Raw genomic sequence first — 18,560 nt, 5'->3', positions numbered from 1 at the left:
TGAGCCTAGGAGTTCCAGACCAGCCTGGGTAACATGGCTCAAGACCCTGTCTCTACAAAAACTAAAAAAATGAACTGGTCACCGTGGCACCTGCCTGTGGTGCCAGCTACTCCAGGAGGCTGAGGCAGGAGGATAACTTGAGCCCAGGAGTCGAGGCTGCAGTGAGCTCTGATCTTGTCATTGCATTCCAGCCTGGGTGACAGAGTGAGACCTTGTCTCTTAAAAAAAGTTACTGACTACCTGATTATTCATACGAAAAAAAACCTGAACTCTGATCTAAACCTCATACCTCGTACAAAAATTAACTCAAAATAGATCATGGATTAAAACGTGAAATACAAAATAAAGATGAAAAGAGGAGCTAGAGACTGGGAGAAACTATTTGCAAACCACATGTCTGATAAAGGACTCATATCTATAATATATAAAGAACTATCCAAATTCAGCAGTGAAACCAAATCATCTAGTTTGAAAATGAATAGGAGACCTGAAGAGACATTTCAGATAACATATAAGCACACGAAAAGATGTGCAACATCATGAGCCATCAGAAAAATGCACACTAAAGCCACGTCACTATACACCTATCAGAATGTCTAAAATAAAAAGTAGTAACAAGACCAATGCTGGTGAGGATGCAGGGAAACGGGATCACTCACACTTGGCTGGTGGGAATGGAAGATGGTAGGGCCATTCTGGAAAACAGCTTGACAATTTCTTAAAAAGCTAAATGTGCAATTGCCATAGGAGGCAGCATTCACATTCATGGGCTGTTATCCCAGAGAAATGAGGACTTATGTTCACACAAAAGCCTATATGTATCTGTTCATCGCAGCATTATTTATAAAGGCTAGGAACTGGAAACAGCCCAGAGACTGCTCAGCAGGTGAATGGTTAAACAAACTGGTGCACCCAGGCCCCAGATACCACTCTGCAGTAGTTAATGACATCCTTGTTCATCAGTCTTTCAAACTAGAAACCACCATCATGCTTAATCCCCTTTTTTCCATCCTGGGTCTGAGTGGACTTCATTTTGCATTTCTTTCCAATGCATTTTCCCTCTGTCCATTATGGTTGCACCTCATGCCTCATTTGAACGGCTGTAAGAGCCACCGAATTGTTTCTCTGTCTCATCATGGAATCCTTTCTACACTTCATGCCCCACATTGCCATTGGAACAATCTTTCCAAAACATGAACAAACTAACTTAAAAGAAATATCCCAGGTAGCCTTCCAAATAAGTATAAGCTTTCTGTTAGAAGTTTGACTTCTTGTCTATAGGGAACCCCAGGACTGTAGAGAGACGGATTTGCTGTCTGCATTTTCAGATCAGCCAGAAATCCCTGGAGGGGCCCATGTGGAATAGTGGCACAAATACCGGTTCTAGAATCAGAAGCCCTCATATCCTGGTTCTAACACTAGCTGGATGTTCTTGGGAAAATTTTGGTTTCAAACCTCAGTATGAGGAAGCATACCCAAGGGATCACACAAGGCTGCTGGGAGAAGCGGATGAGGGGCATGGTGAACATGCTGTGTAATCCGTGAAGTACGTCGTATGTGTGAGAAGTGGAGCTGTGTGGATAACGGTTCTGGAATCACTGTATGAAAACGATGGAAAGCACATTCGTAGTTCTGCCTGATGATAGCACTGGGCACCTTTGTTGTACATGCCTGCAACATGGGTGAGGCCCGGGTCAGTACAGCTCACAGTTTGGTTTTCATGCAGTTAGAAAGGCCTGAGAGGACCCTTCCCCCTCCAGCTGTAGGAAGGAGGAGGCTGTCTCCTGCCTCTATTTGGTGGGATTGTCTGTGGCTCCTTGGGGACAGGAATGCAGGGAGTGGGGGAAGAAAGCCGGCCTGACTGCTAACTAGTCAGCCTTCCCCCAGGAAGGAGTGGAGGGGTCATTTCGTGGTAACTTGCCAAGTCTTTTTTAACCCATCTGCTCTTAGAAATGATCAGCATGACAAAGTAAAAGACCCGTTAGAGACAGATGGGCTTTGTGTCCCGTGCCTTTGTGGCTTTGTGGCCTCAGAGCTGCCAGAACTCGATAGCTTTCTGGGGAATGCTGGGTCAGCCAAGAGGCTGAAAATAGTGAGAGAAAGAAAATTCCCCCTCGCTGCTCTGGTCTGGGAGTGATTACTGAGGAGAGCGGCATGGAGGGCCCAGCCGTGGGGTCCCTCTCAAGCACACCCTCACCGCAGTGGGAATGCGGATCTCAACTTCCCTAGGCCTCCGTGATTTTCGTCTGTCACATACTCACGTCCAGCAGGGATATCTATGGTGATGAGATGAGGGAGCATCCTAGCACATGTGGCACTTAGTAGGCTTGCGGTGAGTGGACTCTGGCGCCAGTGGGACAGGAGACTGGGCGCTGCTGGTGGACGCACTCACGTGCTGGTGTCATGGGTGGACAGAGGAGAGAGGGACGCTCTGCAGTTCTCCTTTTGGTCTGTCACCCCTCCTTTTGTGAACAGAATCCGTGAGTGTATTCTGTTGCCGCAGTCAACTTAGTAGGCTGATTGCTCAATTTTCTGCTTCCACTTTTGATTTCTTAAGAATGGGAAAAGGAATATTTCCGTTACTTTTCTGGTTGATGGCATACATTCCTTGATATCACCTTAATGCTTTTTAATTTCGATGTATTTTGGATGCTGGAGCTTGCCTGACATCTGTTTTTATGCCTCACCCTCTCACGTAACTGTTGGCCACACCAGGACCAGAGAGAAGTGACCAGACCGATTGATAGCAGGGCTAGGACTGGAATTCTGCAGCCTTTTGATGCCCAGCAGGCTCTGTTTTCTGTATTGCACTGCTCTTCCCTGTTTCAACCCCTGTTAGGACAGTGGATGTGAAATGTAGCTGGGCGCTTTTGGGGGTGTGATAGAAGTACGGCAGATGCCTCAGACTGGCATTTTTCTCTGACTCTGAATTCTCATGGCTCAGAGTCAGTCTCTAGGCTACTGACCGGGAAGATACAGGAAGCTGTTCTGTATGGCAAACTATGCCAGGGCATTTTTTTCACCTGGCAATTTGTTTGGTTTGGACTGGAATATATCTCTGATGTTGGTTTCTTTGCCAATATTATTAGGGAGTGGAGCCTGACTTGTTAACTTAGCCCGATTCATAGTGCTTAGAATCTCAGTGAGTGTGTGTTGAACTGAGTGGAAGTGTGAGAGCATCTTGGACAGTGGTTTGCAAACCTAGCTGCTCCTGGGGGCTGTGAAAAAAGCATGCTTGCTTACTCCAGACCAGTTGAAATAGAATCTGTAGGAATGGAGCCTGGGCAGCTCTAGTGCTGTTAAAAACCCCCAGGTGGTTCTGATATACCGTAAAGGTTGAGATCCACTGATCCACAGTGAATTGGAGTCCTGGATCATAGACATGCCTTATGCTTTCACCAGCTTAGAATGGCTCTTGTGCTTTAGAACTGTGAAAAAAAAGCGTTACCCAAACAAATGTGGAAACAGCCTAAATGCCACCTCCTGTTACTACCTGCCATCAAGTATATTTAGCAGTTATTCACTCTTTCCTGATCTCTACCCATTCCACCTTTTCTTCATGGAACAATAATTTGACAGTTGGTTATGCAGAACCAGAGTAAGTCTAGTTTAATTGGCGGGAAACGATTTTGGGTATGAAGTACCCTTTAGGCATTTATTGAACTCTTGTTTGTACCACCGCTGTGCTGGACAGTTTATAAATATTACTTCTTTAAACAAGGCCTATGGAGCCAGGCTGCCTGGGTTTTGCTAAGTAGTTGTGTCATTTGGGGCAAGTTTTTAAGCTTATATAAAACTAACTTTCATCTATGAAATGGGATGACAAGAGGTCATTATCATCTCACAGGATCGTGCAAATGTGTGTGTAAAGTGCTTAGTTTCGTGCCTAACACATAATAACTGGTTAATAAAGTTATTATACCATCGTCGTCATATTTAAATGTAAATATTAAGAGCTAATAAATTTGTAAAAGGTACTATACCTTTACCCCTTGACTACTTTAGTTTTAAGTGGTTGGGTTAATTTATCCCTTAAATATTGGCCTCTTGAATACCTTGAATTTCAATTGAACGTAGCCAGAGGATTTCATAATTGGACCATTGCGTCTGGAAGTTGGAGCTTTGTTTGTTCGTTTGGTTTCACTTCCTACACTAAGCATGTGGCTGTGCACACCTTTATGGTGACTTCTGGTACTGGGGAATCAAAGCTTCGTTCGCTTCTTTGGAGGAGATGATCTTACGCTATACGAAGCACTCAGACTTCGTTAACTGTGTACCATCCAGACAAGACCAGGTGCTTCCCATGGCAGCCTGTCCTTTTCTTAGCTCTCTCATCAATCTAGCCTGTTCCTTCTATTCCTCTTTATACTAGAACTTGTCTTTGAACAAGGAATGTTGTTTTGTCACTGCTAGGTCCCCAGCAATTAGTAATGCCTAGCACATACTAGGTGCTTCCTGAATGTTAATAGGTGATAATCTAGCAGAACACAAGACAAATCCGCAGGTTGAGATTTAAGCTGTGTGGTATGAACGCTGCATTGGCAAACTTATTAAATCAATTTTGTTAATACAAGTTTAACATATTTTAGTAAGTGACTTAATTCAGGAATCATTTACTGAGTGTCTTCTAGGCCAGACATTGGGGACAGAAAGGTAATAATATATGATCCCTGCCTCATGCGCAGGAAGTCTAGTGTGATGGAGGGCACGTGCCAATGGCTGCCATGGAATATGGTGAGCATTAAGATAAAGGGGCACCCTGCGTGCCCTTGGAGCACAGAGCAGGGTTTGTGTTCTGGGAACATGGGCTCCATGTGAAAACACAATTTAAATTTTCTTTCTTTTTTTTTTTTTTTTTTTTTTGAGACAGAGAGTCTTGCTCTGTGGTCCAGGCTGGAGTACAGTGGTGTGATCTCGGCTCACTGCAACTTGCTTCCCCCAGGTTCAAGCGATTCTCGTGCCTCAGCCTCCCGAGTAGCTGGGATAACAGGTGTGCGCCACCACGCCTGGCTAATTTTTGCATTTATAGTAGAAATGGAGTTTCACCATGCTGACCGGGCTGGTCTTGGACTCCTGACATCAGGTGATCCTCCCACCTCGGCCTTCCAAAGTTCTGGAATTATAGGCATGTATGTATTCATCCTTTTAAATATCTGCGGGTAGAACTTAACTTTAAATGGGTACTAATTAAACTATTGAATGACTTTAGTATGGATTGAATGACTTTGCTTGGGCCTCGTTTTTAATTTCCTTCATTAGAGGAAAAAAAAAAAAAATGCACGTTGAATATCCCTCATCCAAACTGCTTGGAACCAGAAGTGTCTCAGATTTCTTTACATTTTTGGATTTTTGAATATTTGTATTATACTTGCTGGTTGAGCCTCCTGAATTCAAAAATCCAGTCTGAGCTGTTCCAATGAACATTTCGTTGAGCGTCACGTCGGCACTCAAAAGTTGTGGATTTTGGAGTTTCTGGTTAGGGAGACTCATCCTGTATGGGTGCTGGATTGTCGCAGGAGTTCCGGACCAGATGTTGGGTGACCAGGCTTCGGTTTTCGCTTTGTTACTAAACAGGCTGTTTTCTTCCATAAGCTCAGCTTTAGATCCCCCGGTTGTCAAAGAAGGGAATGGGCCATCTGATGTTTAAGGCCTCTGTTAGTTCTGACTTGGAGACACCTGGCTTCAGTTCATCTTCCTTAGGAGTGGACAAAGAATATGGGAATTTTGAAATTGTTAGTCAACATCTACAGGGTCGTTGCAGCCTGGTTTTGGGTAAAGGTCATCTTTAGTGAGCCCAGGGAGAAACAGTGGTTTAGCTGTCAGCTGAGAGGGGTAAGCGGTCCTATTAATTTTCCTCTGTGTTCGTGAAAGCATTGTTAAGGGTCACAGTGTTAGTGGAGCTGGCTGGAAAGAGGAGGGGAACTCACTGTTACAGGTTATATTGAATGTCTTTAGTCACTAAATGCTTTTTATGATATATTTTTCGGGATTTCAGTGTTGTATGATTTCTCTGTGTTAAGCACAGGAAATTTAACATCAGCAAAAAAGAATGCTCTTTCTTTTTTTTTTTTTTCTTTGAGATGGACTTTCGCTCTTGTCACCCAGGCTGGAGTCCAGTGGCGTGATCTCAGCTCACTGCAACCTCGACCTCCTGAGTTCAAGGGATTTTCCTGCCTCAGCCTCCTGTGTAGCTGGAATTACAGGTGCCCGCCAGCATGCCCGGCTAATTTTTGTAGTTTTAGTACAGATGGGGCTTTGTCATATTGGCCAGGCTGTTCTTGAACTTCTGACCTCAGGTGATCTTCCTGCCTCGGCTTCCCAAATTGCTGGGATTACAGGCATGCGCCGCCATGCCTGGCCTTGAATGTTCTTTCTATGGGAAACTACGAAAGCCAGCTTTTGAGTCTAGTGGCAGAAAACCTCTTCTTCATTGTTGAGCTGTGCTGTGAGCTTGGAGGGCTTCAAGCCCAGCTGAAAAAGCTGTAGTTTTTTAGGTCAGTTGGCTGTCTTGGAGAACTTAATGAGCACTGGGCTGGAGTGATACTGTCAGAGTTCATGAGCTGTTTGAGACTCTCAAAGCCTAGATACTGGGGTTGCCCAAATACATTGGCTGGACTCACTATTTCTCTCGGGAGTCGGGGGATGGAAAATGCTGTGGTCTTAACTCTTAACTCTTAATTTTACAGTGCTGTTATTAATGCTAAGAATGATTTCATACGGTTGCATTTTGCTTTGTAATTCACAGAGAATTTTAAAATCCGTTATCTGATTTTATTCCCTCAGCAGTTCTGTGAAAAAGGTAGAGCACTTTCATATCTTCTGTTTTCCCGTGATTCTCTTGTGGCTCACAGAAGCTAAGAGCCTTCACCAAGGTCATCGGGTGAATGAGTCGCAGAGCTGGGAGTAGAGGCTCAGGCTTCTAGTGACCCTGTTTCTTCCTTGATAGCTTGCTCTGGTGGCGCTATGTTCAGGTAACTGCGCATGCTCGGTTTGGTCTTTTGTAAATCCCTGCCCCATTTCGGGGGAGGTTCTTGGGAGGCTTCTATTCGTTTTGGAGCATTTAAGTATCTTGTCCTCTCTCCCTCTTCCCAGATGCATGGCCATTTCTGCAGGCCCCCAGGCTGGCCCTTGTGCATGGGGGCGTCTCCTGCCTCCACGTTGCTTGCCCGCCCCCTTCTGAAGGGGCTCTTCCCCGCATGGAGCCCCCTCGTGCTGCCTCTACACTGCAGGCTGTTCGGTAAATGTTCCTAAGTCAGCATCGTTGTTTTCTAGAAATGGGACGGGGTATGGATGCCAAGTTCTTTTCTGTGTGAAGTCTTCGATTCTATCATCTTGCCTTCCCCGTGTGTGCTCCTTGAGGTTGTCGCTGTGCTGCGGTCATCTGTGTTCCCTAGGGTGCCTCCCTTGGAGTCCGGGCCGTAGCAGACATGCAGTCAGTGTTCATGGCCTAAATGAGAGAAAGGCCAACAGAGTCATTAAATCTGGAAAATGACAAGTGAGGGAAAGGAATTTTTATTTAAGGCATGTGAAAAAGAATCTTTTTAGAAAAGTTGACCTGTTTCTCAACTGGAGTTGAATTTCAGCTCAGAAAAACAGCTGTGTGCCCAGAGGGCTTTGGGATTTCAGTTTGTGACAGATGAATTGAATTTGTTGTTGTATGAATGTGCTATCCTTTTGTGGTTTTATTAGGCCTTTCTCCCAAATGGAATCGATTTTTCTATAAAACTCACACTTCCTTTTTGAGAAGTGTAACACTAATTGTATGGGATGGTCTCCCAAAAAATTACCAGCCAGGAACCAAACACACTGCCTGAGACTCACGGCCCCTGGTTTCTGCCTGTGCAGCTGCAGGGCAGAGAGGCACGCTCGAGCCGAAATCAAGACGCATGTCTGCATCTTCTCTTTCTTGACTGCTGTTTCGTCTCTGAGCTGGCCTGCCTTCAACGTCTAGGAGCTTGGTGAGTGTAGACACATTACGGTATGGAGGAGGGATATGGCGTTGCCACAGCCAGGAGACTCGCTGAAGTCTCTGTTCTCTTCCTGCTCACTGCTCTGACTTTGTACAAGTCACATTTGTAGGGCTGTGCACAGTGGCTTACACCTGTAATCCCAGCACTTTGGGAGGCCGACCTGGGAGGATCTCTTGAGCCCAGAGTTTGGAACCAGTCTGGGCCACATGGTGAAAGCCCATCCCTACAAAAAATAAAAATTAAAAAATTAGCCAGGTGTGGTCGCTCATGCCTGTAATCCCAGCTACTGGAGAGGCTGAGGTGCGAGAATCACTTGAGCCTGGGAAGTGGAGGCTGCAGTGAACCATCATCACGCCACTGCACTCCAGCCTGGTCAGAGCAAGACCTTATCTCAAAAAAAACAAAAACAAACAAAAACCATGTGTAATAGTGGCAGTAGTTAACTTTTGAAAGTTTGGAGAAGAGTTCCTAAATACCTGTGACCATGGACAACTTACTTAGCCTTTCTCTGCCTTAGTTTCCTCATCTATGAAAAATGAGAGAATATGGTACTGATCTTACAGGATTTCAACGAGAACCAAATGAGATCAAACTCAGAGCCTGGCACCTCGTGAGTGCACACTCAATGTTATTATTTCAACATTTTAGAGGAAAAAGAATGCTAATGGGTCATTATGGCTAAACATAGTCTATCACTGACGTTACTCATGGTATTGGAAGGAACTTGAATTCCATATAGATAGTGTGATGGAGAAAGTATTTTGGGCATTGGCAGTATTTATTCAAAGAACAAAGGACGTGTCTGTCCTAGTCTTGATTTGCATTTTTGTGTGTCTGTGCTCTTTATAGACAATTAAGACATGGAAGCCTGTTTATGGCAAGCTGGCAAATTCAGCAAAACATGGAAAAACCTGTTAGCACAGTTTGCACGTGTGCGGGCACAGAGCAGCCAAATAAACACACACGTTTTCCTGTATTTAAAAACTCTCTGGAAAAAAAAAAGACATTAAACCATTGCCCAGATGGCTTCTAGAGCTAGAACTTTTTCCTTGAAGTACATGAGTATGGCTGTCAGACATCTGAAACCCGAAGCCATCTTAAAACATCATTTTGATGCTACCCGCTTCCTGCCCTTTTTTTCCATTTGTAAGGGACAAGGATCCAGGAAGGAAAGTATCAGCTTACAAAGGCTTTCGTTACAGTTAATCGTTCATGTTCTTTCTTTTGGTATCTTATTCTCTGTTTACATTTTCTTTTTATTTATTTATTTATTTTTTTGAGACAGATCCTTCCTCTGTCACCCAGGCTGGAGTGCAGTGGCGTGATCTCGGCTCACTCCAACCTCTGCCTCCCAGGTTCAAGTGATTCTTGTGCCTTAGCTTCCTGAGTAACTGGGATTACAGGCGTGTGCCACCACGACCAGCTAATTTTTATGTTTTTAGTAGAGACAGGGTTTCTCCGTGTTGGTCAGGCTAATCTTGAACTCCTGAACTCAGGTGATCTGCCTGTCTCAGTCTTCCAAAGAGCTGAGAATACAGGTGTTAGCCACCGCGCCTGGCCGCTGTTTCCATTTTGTAACGCTAACATCACCCCAGTGTAGGGTGGCTAGGGGTATTCTTCTTTCCTATTTCCTGGTGTATTTTCCTCTACAGTATTGATCACTCTTTAACATTCTTTTTGATAGTCTGTCTCTACCTACAAAAATATGTGTTCCCTGTTATATCACCAGTGCCTGGCACATAGATAGTCAATATTTGTTGAATGAATGAATGAATGGGCTGAAAGAACCTTATTCTTCTTTCTTCTGTCCCTTCACACCAAATGCTTTTGGAAAATGCTATGTGAACAGGGATCATAAGCAGGAGAGGTTACACACATGGCTGTGGCATAGCCCATGATCCTCAGATACTTGTCTGGAAGGAGGTGGAGTACTTGAGTAGAAATGATACAAGATAATTTCTTCAGAAAATCAGCCAAGTGTCACAGCTTTTCACAGTGATGTTCGCGTATGTGTGTATGAAGAGCTGTCGTGGCCTAGAATCACGGGCCTTTAGATCCCTTGTACAGATAGAAAAATAAAGGCCAAGGCCCAGGAGTGCTGCAGGCCACCGAGATAGAGTTCCTCTCTGCCCTTCTCAGTTGGCGAGGTGGGATAAGTGTTCAGATGCCTGGTCATGGATAGCTTTTTACTTCCACGTATCACATGGGGATTCGGGACCGGGGAAGCCCGCTGAGAACTGATGATTATCTGTCCCCTAACCAACTGGGTTCTTTTTCATCCTGAGCTCAGAAAGATTGCTCCTACTGCAGCCAGGGAAGACAGGTTGTTGACTGGTTAGAAATCATGGCAGGTTATTTTCTCCACCCGCAGTTCGCAGTTGGAAAGCAGAGCTATCAAAAAGTTATCTTCTCTATTGTATTTCAAATCTGGGTGTTTAAAAAATTATATAAGCAAATTAAGCATTTCTTGGATGGTAGTTGTGTGTGTTCTTGATGCGAATGAGAGGTGCATTCCCTTGTAAAATCCCTGGGACTTTGTAGGAGGATGTGAGCCTTAGAACAGAAGTTGGTTTTCTAGATGATGATGTAGACATGATGCTGAGCACTAGACAAAGATGTTGATTGAAGTGATTTAAAAAAATTTTGTCTGAGTTCAGATTTTACACCAATATTTAGAAAATCTGCAAAAGAACTTTTAGGAATGTTCTCAGGCATCCAGTTCAGCCCCCTGCGCACGTTGTCATAAAATCCGAGTGTGTATACAGGGAGATGCATTCCTTTCTGTTCTCATCACAGGTCCTTCCCTGGCTCTGCACCTGCCTGTCATGCACGTCCGTGTGAGGAGACCACCAAACAGGCTTTGTGTGAACAATAAAGTTTTTTAATCACCTGGGTGCAGGCGGGCTGAGTCCGAGAAAGAGAGTCAGGGAAGGGAGATAAGGGTGGGGCCGTGTGATAGGATTTGGGTAGGTAAACGAAAATTACAGTCAAAGGGGGGTTGTTCTCTGGTGGGCAGGAGTGGGGGGTCACAAGGTGCTCAGTGGGGGAGCTTTTTGAGCCAGGATGAGCCAGGAAAAGGAATTTCACAAGATAATATAATCGCTTAAGGCAAGAACCGGTCATTTTCACTTCTTTTGTGGTAGAATGTCATCAGTTAAGGTGGGACAGGGCATTTGCACTTCTTTTGTGATTCTTCAGTTACTTCAGGTCATCTGGGTGTATACATGCAAGTCACAGGGGATGCGATGGCTTGGCTTGGGCTCAGAAGCAAGACATTGTCCTCTTCCCGACCTTCCCTACCTTTTCCCTCCTGTGCGGTTCTCTCACAAAGTGAATGGCCTCAGCCACAGCTTCTCTGCAGCTGCATCAGACTGTGGCGACAGGCATGGTGACTCCTGCAGGGCCTGCTGTTCCCACGGAGCCCAGTCTTGCTTGCCGCTGCAACCTGGTCACCATTTTGCACCGAAAGTATGTAATTCTACAGAATGAGAGCCAACATGCTGGGAATGGAGGCGTCTTTATCACGGTGCTCTGCATATTTTAATCTTGGGTGGAAAGTATGGAAAAGTATGTGACACCTGTGGTTTGATGTCAGAAGGACGTTGTGAACTTGAGGTGGACTGAGGATGTTCAGGTGCAACAGGCACCCCGGCTTCATTAAATGAGACTTCTCCATCTCCCTGCCAGGCACGCACAGGTGTATGGCCTCATCTTATGTGTTATCCTTATCTAGAGTGCGCCTTGGCATCATGCTTAAAGTTCCATGATGATATTCTGCCTCATAGAGTAGGTCCCAAACCATATTCAACACAGAAATGTACTCTTGCTATTCTACATAGAAAGTGCTTTCATATACCAAGTGGGAGAGCAGTCCTAAAGTCTGGGCTGGAATCACAGAAGGAAGGCTTTGGGAAGCAACAGATTCCCTAGTCCAAAGCTGATTTTTGATGAACCTAGAAACAGGACCAAGAGAAGTGAATTTGCCTAAGGCCCTGACAGTGTCTCACGGTAGCATTTGAACCTAACAGTTTCTTGACCTATTTCTTTAAATGATTAGTCATGCTTCCTGTGATTCCTATATTAACGTATTCCTCATTCATTCTTCTGTTTCAGTGAATTATTGCAGTGCTACCACGTAACAGTATTTGAGTCAAAATGTGGCAGTGTTTATCCTTTTCCAAGGTTTTTAGTTGCACAGTTTGTCAAAGTTGTGCTTACAGTTTCTTGTTGGTTGCAAGGTGTCCTTTCAGAAGCCAATTGTGTGGTGTATTTACGTTGATTGTTGGAGGTAGTTTGGTTAGAACCTACTTCGAGTGTCTGGTGTGGGCCTGGGGGACAGTGACAACTGCCCGCTTCATGGGCAGAGATGAAGTAATTGCTTCCTGGGAACTACCATCCTCCTGGCCACACTCTCCAGCCCATTTCATTTGTGTTGGTTTCCTTGGCATCTGCATGGTTCTGGCTTCATGTGAGTCTCATTTATGTTAGCATATGACTTCAGGCTGTGGGGAAGAATGGCCATTTTAGCACAGAGATGCACACAAAGGAACAACTGGCTAAATGTGTGTGAAGACATTCTTGGGGGGGGTGTTATTTCTTTTATTCTGTAACAGGCAGTCTGGGAAGCATTCTGGACATGTGGCCTGCGCTGTCACAGTTCCTTCCTGCAGGATCGCAGATGTTTGGAGATTGTAGTGATAACCATTATCACTGAGAATGTCCTTCTCGCAGGCTCTAATAAGTCAGGATTTATTCAGTGTTAATTTGTTAAAGACAACTGTCTTTCTAGCCAAATCCATGGGAGACGTTTCTCCTGGCAGTTTTGCTGGGGGTATTCCCGTAGCTTAGTCTTAGGGAAGCACACGCCTTTGAATACTGCTGAAGCTGTGAGTACCCAAAGCGCACCGGAGTACTTTTGCCATACGGGGTGTTAGTCACTGATACACGTCTCAGTCAGACCTGATGGATTCTTGACCCCTTCCTTTTTTAATTTTTTAATTTTTATTTATTTATTATTTTTTTTAAGAGCACAACCCCTCAGGTGGCCACCATGAATCTCTGGTGTTTTCAGTTGGCTGCAGCCTATTTGTCATCTGTGGTTCAAACATACTCGAAGCCTGATGATGCTTGCCTCTGTTGTTCTTCTGCTGTGTGACCTCCGTGCCCGCAGGGTTCAAGACTGTCAGAGCTGGGAGCCACCTTCACAACTACCAGGATTTCTGGAACCTCCTTCATCTAGCCCTGGGGATGGAAGAGATGTCATCAGAGGTGAAGGCCTATTAGGTTTACATGCCATTGATAACGAATGAGGTTTTCTTTTATATAAGGGGAGCTTCTTATAACGTGCTTTACTAGGGTAAAGAAGCTTTTGAGGTTTGTTTTCTCTGGAAAGATAATTTGTGATCCTGCAGTTGTTTTCAACAAAAATATAATTTGCATACCAGTGCATGTTGTATTACTGAGCACTGGCTGACAAATGGTTCTTAACTCGTCATTCACTCCACCACTGTTTCTTGAATGGCATATGTGTGCCAGCTGTAGTAGGAACTTGCTAGGCTCTAGGACTAACCCTTATGAAATAGGGGTCCTGGGGGAAGCAAATGCATATAACTATAAACATTTGAGGGGATATCAGAGGGGGTGCCTATAGGTGCAAAACTTCGTTCATTCATTGCCCCATCTAGGAGGTTTTGTGTCTTAGCAGCGTGTTCCATAGCAACACATCCCTCTATCAAAATATTCATCATATTATTTTGAAATTCTCTGCTTAGGTATGTGTTTTTCCGACTAAGTTTAGAACTGGTTAAGGACAGGCTATGGCGTATGTATTATATATATCTATACACACACATATTTATATATATACACATTACCATTTTAAATATACAATATATATTTATATATGTACACACATATATATTTCTCCCTCTCTATATATACATACACACCATACACATATATATACACACACACACACACACTTCTACTGCCAAGCACAGAAAGTCAAAACTCGGCAAGGGTTCTTTTAGTGTTCATGAAAAAATAGGTGTGTTAGTTGAGAGCGTCCTTAAGTTGCCAGGGGAAAGACAGGATGGATTCGCAAAGGGAGATAGTGTGTTTTTTTTTCTTTGTTTAACTCTTGAATTCCAAATAATTCTGACTTATGGAAAAGTTGCAAAAATAGTACAGAGAATTCCCATATACTCTTCCCTCAGATTCCCCAAACATTTCACCCCATTTGTACTTTCTCTGTGGATATAATTTTTTTTTTTTCTGAAATGTTTGAGAGTGGAAGGTAGAATGCAGAGCAGGGTGAAAGGCGGAAGGAGAGAGGTGGGTTAGGAGGCTTTTTTTTTTTTTTTTTAACCTTCTAAGATGGAGTTTCGCTCTTGTCATCCAAGCTGGAGTGCAATGGCACAATCTCGGCTCACTCTAACCTCTGCCTTCTGAGTTCAAGTGATTCTCCTGCTTCAGCCTCCCGAATAGCTGGGATTACAGGTGCCCACCACCATGCTCGGCTAATTTTTTATATTTTTAGTAGAGGGGTTTCACCATGTTGGTCAGGCTAGTCTTGAGCTCCTGACCTCTGATGATCCACCTGCCTTGGCCTACCAAAGTGCTGGGATTATAGGCATGAGCCACTGTTCCTGGCGATTGGGAGGCTTTTGCAGTAACCCAGAGCGCTATGATGAGGGCTGGACCTGGTTGGAAATGATGAGGAAGGTGGGAAGTGGTTAGGTCTGGCATATATTTTGAAAGGAGAGTTTAAATGGGTTGGATGACAAGAGAGAGAAAAAGAAGTTTTAAGGATGATGTCAAGGATTTTGGCCTGAGTAACTGGAAGACTAGAGATGCTGTTATTGGGATCGGGAAGACTATGGGAGGAGTGGGTTATAGCAGGGGGAATCAAAAGTGTGTTTTTGGCATGCTAAATTTGAGGTCCAAAAAGGGATGTGAAGAAGTGTTGGCTGGGCACCGTGGCTCACGCCTGTAATTCCAGCACTTTGGGAGGCTGAGGCGGGCAGATCACCTGAGGTCAAGAGTTCGAGACTAGCCTGATAATTATTAAAATCGATGATTGATGTTTACTAATTAATCATATTATTGCTTCTAATACTGCAGGGGGTGAACACCTACCTGTGATGTTATTCCTAATATCTAGGGACAGAGAGCATGATTTTAGTTTTAATACCACAGTAGGTGTACACTCACCCTGTGACACTGATCCTAGTATTGAGAGGGGTAGAATATGACATGACTCCCAACATAACAATGAATGGACAGCCACCCGGTGATATTGCTCCTAATATTCACAGAAGAAGCATATGATATTACTCCCAATATCCCAGGGAGGGTACAGCTCTTCTGTGATATGGTTCCTAGTATCTGGAGGGGGAGAGGATGATAATAATTCCAGTATCGCAGGCTGTCTTCACCCACCCTGTGATATTGTTATTAATATCCTGGAAGGGAGAGGATGATATGACTCCCCATAGAGCAGGAGGCGTACACCCAGCCTGGGATATTGTTCCTAATATTCATGGAGAGGAGAGGCTGATATTACTCCCAATATGGCAGGGGGTGTACATCCACCCTGTGATATTCTTCTTAATATTCCAAGGCTGAGAGGTTGATATTACTCCTAGTATTGCAGACACCGTACACCGCCGTGTGATACTCTTCCTGATGAAGGGGAGAAGATGGTATTAATCCCCATATCGCAGGAGGTGAACACGTACTCTGTGATATCTTTCCTAGTATGCAGGGAGAGAGAGGATAATATTATTCCCAATATTGCAGAAGATGTACACGCCCCCCCCATGATATTGTCCTTAATATTCCAAGGCACAGAAGACGATGTTACTCCCAATATCGCAGAAAGTGTACACCGCACAGTGACGTTGTTCCCATGATCCAGGAGGGAAGAGGATGATATGACTTTCAACCCTTGCACCCTGCAATGCTCTCACCCTGCAACACCGACACCAGCTCAACCTGACATGGGCCCAGAGGTGGTGGCTGGGGGTGTTCATTGCTTCTCTTTTCTCCCTTGGTAGACTCAGTAGAGGAAACTGAGACCGAGCAGCCGCAGGAACAAGGTAGGTTTTGCCCGTGGTTCAGGCTTCCTCTGGTTATGAGCTGGGCCTTGGAGTAACGCCGGGGGAGGGGACAGAGGTGAGTACAGTGGGCATTGGATGCGGCTGTCACACCTCTGTGGTGTGGGCCGGGGATTTGAGGGACATCGCTTGAGGTGGGCCTGAACCTCCCGTCTACTCTGGCACTGGAGGCTGTGGGGTCCCACACTTCTTCCAATGAACATGCTGACCCCCGCCTGGTCCCCGACCGAGGTGGGGCATCCTTTCCACTGCTGGGGCCCACATGTAGCTGTGGGTTCCTTTTTCATGACCTGGAGAAGCTGCAGTTCACCCTGTGCTCTGCCTCAGAGATGGGAGGCCACACAGCCCTCAGCGGGGAGCAGAATTCAGAGTCTTAGGTTGCAGGGGCCTCAACTGAGGTCCCTGAAGGGTCTGCTCCTTCCTGAGGGGCTGATTCAGGGAGGCCCTCCCGTCTCCCCTCTGTGGCTCTGTCGCTTCCCCTCACACAGGGTCCTCATGTGGACAGCCTGGTGATGTGGATGCACCAAGGGCCCTTGGAAGTTCCCTGGGAATGGGATCCATCCCAGTACATTTGGGATGCAGGCACAAGGTCCCAGAGGAGGCCCGGGAAGCCACTGGGGAAGGGAAGACTGTTGTAGGTTTGCCTTGGGGAGGGGGTGGTTCCACCCTCTGCCACAGTCTCTGGAGCAAAGGCACGTGGCTCTCCAGCTGCCCCGGAGGCCAGGGTAGTGGCTGGGAGGGGCTGTGTGCCTCTGCCGGGTGGGGGAGATTTCTTAGCTAATCTAGTGTAGTCAAGTCACATTTGCCTCTAAATCATATTTATTTATTTTTTTAATTCCAAGGCTTTACAGATGAATAAGGAGACAGTTTGTATTGAAAATAGTTTTACATGTGAGCTTGAAACAGAGAGTCTGTTTAAATCTAGTTTTTCCCTTCCCAGTAATGCCTCCTTTCATCCCAGGTTTTCCAAGAGGAAATGCGCTTGTTTGCTCACCTCTGGGAGGGGGCTTTGGCTAGGAATCCACCAAAACCAGCAGACACCAGTGGGCTGCTTGAGCAGTCTGGCCTTTGTTAACCCTTTAGGAACCGTGGGCTTCAGGTTTTCAGACCATCCAAGGTGAAGGTGGCCACAGGGGCCTGGAAGCTTTCCCATCCTTCCTGAAGGGATGGTCCGTTTCCCTGCACGGAGCTGGGTACATGGGTACAACACCCCTGTCCTGTGCCGTCAGTGGCTTTACCAATTTTGCATAGCAGCTTTTGAGCTGATCAATAGCTCTGATTGGCTGTTGAGGATTTCATGGATTCCTGTACCCCACCGGGGGGCCCAATATGCTGACAAAAGTTACATTTGTAGTTGTAGTGCTGCATATACATGGGTCCAGTTAGAAGGCTTTGATTCTATCTAAAGGGAAAGGCATCTCTGAGGGATCACTGAGCTGACATAGTCTCCTAAAACCATGCTATCAGGTGGGCGACAAAGCAGGACAGGAGGGTGATTTTGTAGGAGAGTCAATTTTGTAGGAGAGTGATTTTGTAGGTGATTTTGTAGCAGGGCCACGGGCCTGCGTGTTCTCTGTGTCCCCGGAGATCGTACGTGTTCCAGACCCTGGGTTTGCATTGCGCATAATTCTCAAGGGCTCATGGCAAGCTGCGCCAGGGACACAGAGGACGGGGATGCGGGGATCCTGCCCCAAGTGGACCAAGGACTCACTGTTGGACTCTAATCTGTCTAGGTGTTTTTGTGATTTTCAGAAATACCTCCACCTTGCCTGGGCCTGGAGCCACAGGAGACCCTGCCGAAGGTGAAGAATGTTCTGGAACAATGCAAGACCTGCCCAGGCTGCCCCCAGGAGCCAGCGTCCTGGGGTCTCTGTGTAGCATCCAGCAATGTGAGCTTGCATGACCCCAAGGAGCCCTCCTTCTGCTTGGAAGCTGAGGACAACTGGGAGGATCCAGAGGTCATGAGCTCACTGCTGCTGTTCCTGAACACCTCTGGATTCAAGGCCAGCTTCTGTGGCCTGTACAACCTGGCGCTGCCATGGCTGAGCAGCATGTTCAGCAGCTTTAGCGACGAGGAGGAGCTGACTGGGCGCCTGGCACAGGCCCGAGGGGCGGCCAAGAAAGGTGGCCTCCTCATGGCCCTGGCCAGGCTCTGCTTCCTTCTGGGGCGGCTGTGCAGCAGGAGGCTCAAGCTGTCCCAGGCCCGGGTGTACTTGGAGGAAACACTGGGGGCCCTGGAGGGCAGCTTCGGGGACCCGTTCCTGGTGGTGGCTGTGTACGCCAACCTGGCCTGCATTTACTGGAAGCAGAACCAGGAGAAGTGTACACAGGTGGTTCCCAGAGTCATGGCCCTGCTCCTGGGGACGCCTGGCCACATCTGTAGCACCGAGGCGGACGGGGAGGTCCTGCAGCTGGTGCTGCAGTGGGCGGTGGGTGGCCAGAGCCAGCAGGCCTAGGCCCGGGCCTGCTTCCT

At 46.1% G+C, this 18,560-nt stretch overlaps 1 protein-coding gene across 2 annotated transcripts; it reads left to right on the top strand.

Annotated features, from left to right (window-relative positions):
* The first annotated feature begins 5,613 nt into the window (after nucleotides 1-5,613).
* Nucleotides 5,614-18,543, top strand: LOC123571573 (SH3 domain and tetratricopeptide repeat-containing protein 1-like). Of its 2 annotated transcripts, XM_074018092.1 has the most exons (5): nucleotides 6,883-6,971; nucleotides 7,093-7,237; nucleotides 12,997-13,238; nucleotides 16,028-16,069; nucleotides 17,840-18,543. In XM_074018092.1, the coding sequence occupies exons 3-5, from the start codon at nucleotides 13,091-13,093 to the stop codon at nucleotides 18,541-18,543; spliced, it is 894 nt and encodes a 297-aa protein (XP_073874193.1). In that variant the 5' UTR covers nucleotides 6,883-6,971; nucleotides 7,093-7,237; nucleotides 12,997-13,090. The 2 variants fall into 2 exon arrangements, 1 of the variants encoding a protein (XP_073874193.1); XR_012425024.1 differs by lacking the exons at nucleotides 12,997-13,238; nucleotides 16,028-16,069; nucleotides 17,840-18,543 and adding an exon at nucleotides 5,614-6,203 and having other exon boundaries at nucleotides 6,784-6,971; nucleotides 7,093-8,511.
* Nucleotides 18,544-18,560: the final 17 nt, after the last annotated feature.

Source organism: Macaca fascicularis, chromosome 15 (assembly GCF_037993035.2).
Source record: "Macaca fascicularis isolate 582-1 chromosome 15, T2T-MFA8v1.1".
Taxonomy (NCBI): Eukaryota; Metazoa; Chordata; class Mammalia; order Primates; family Cercopithecidae; genus Macaca; species Macaca fascicularis.
This window is presented reverse-complemented; position numbering and strand designations above follow the sequence as displayed.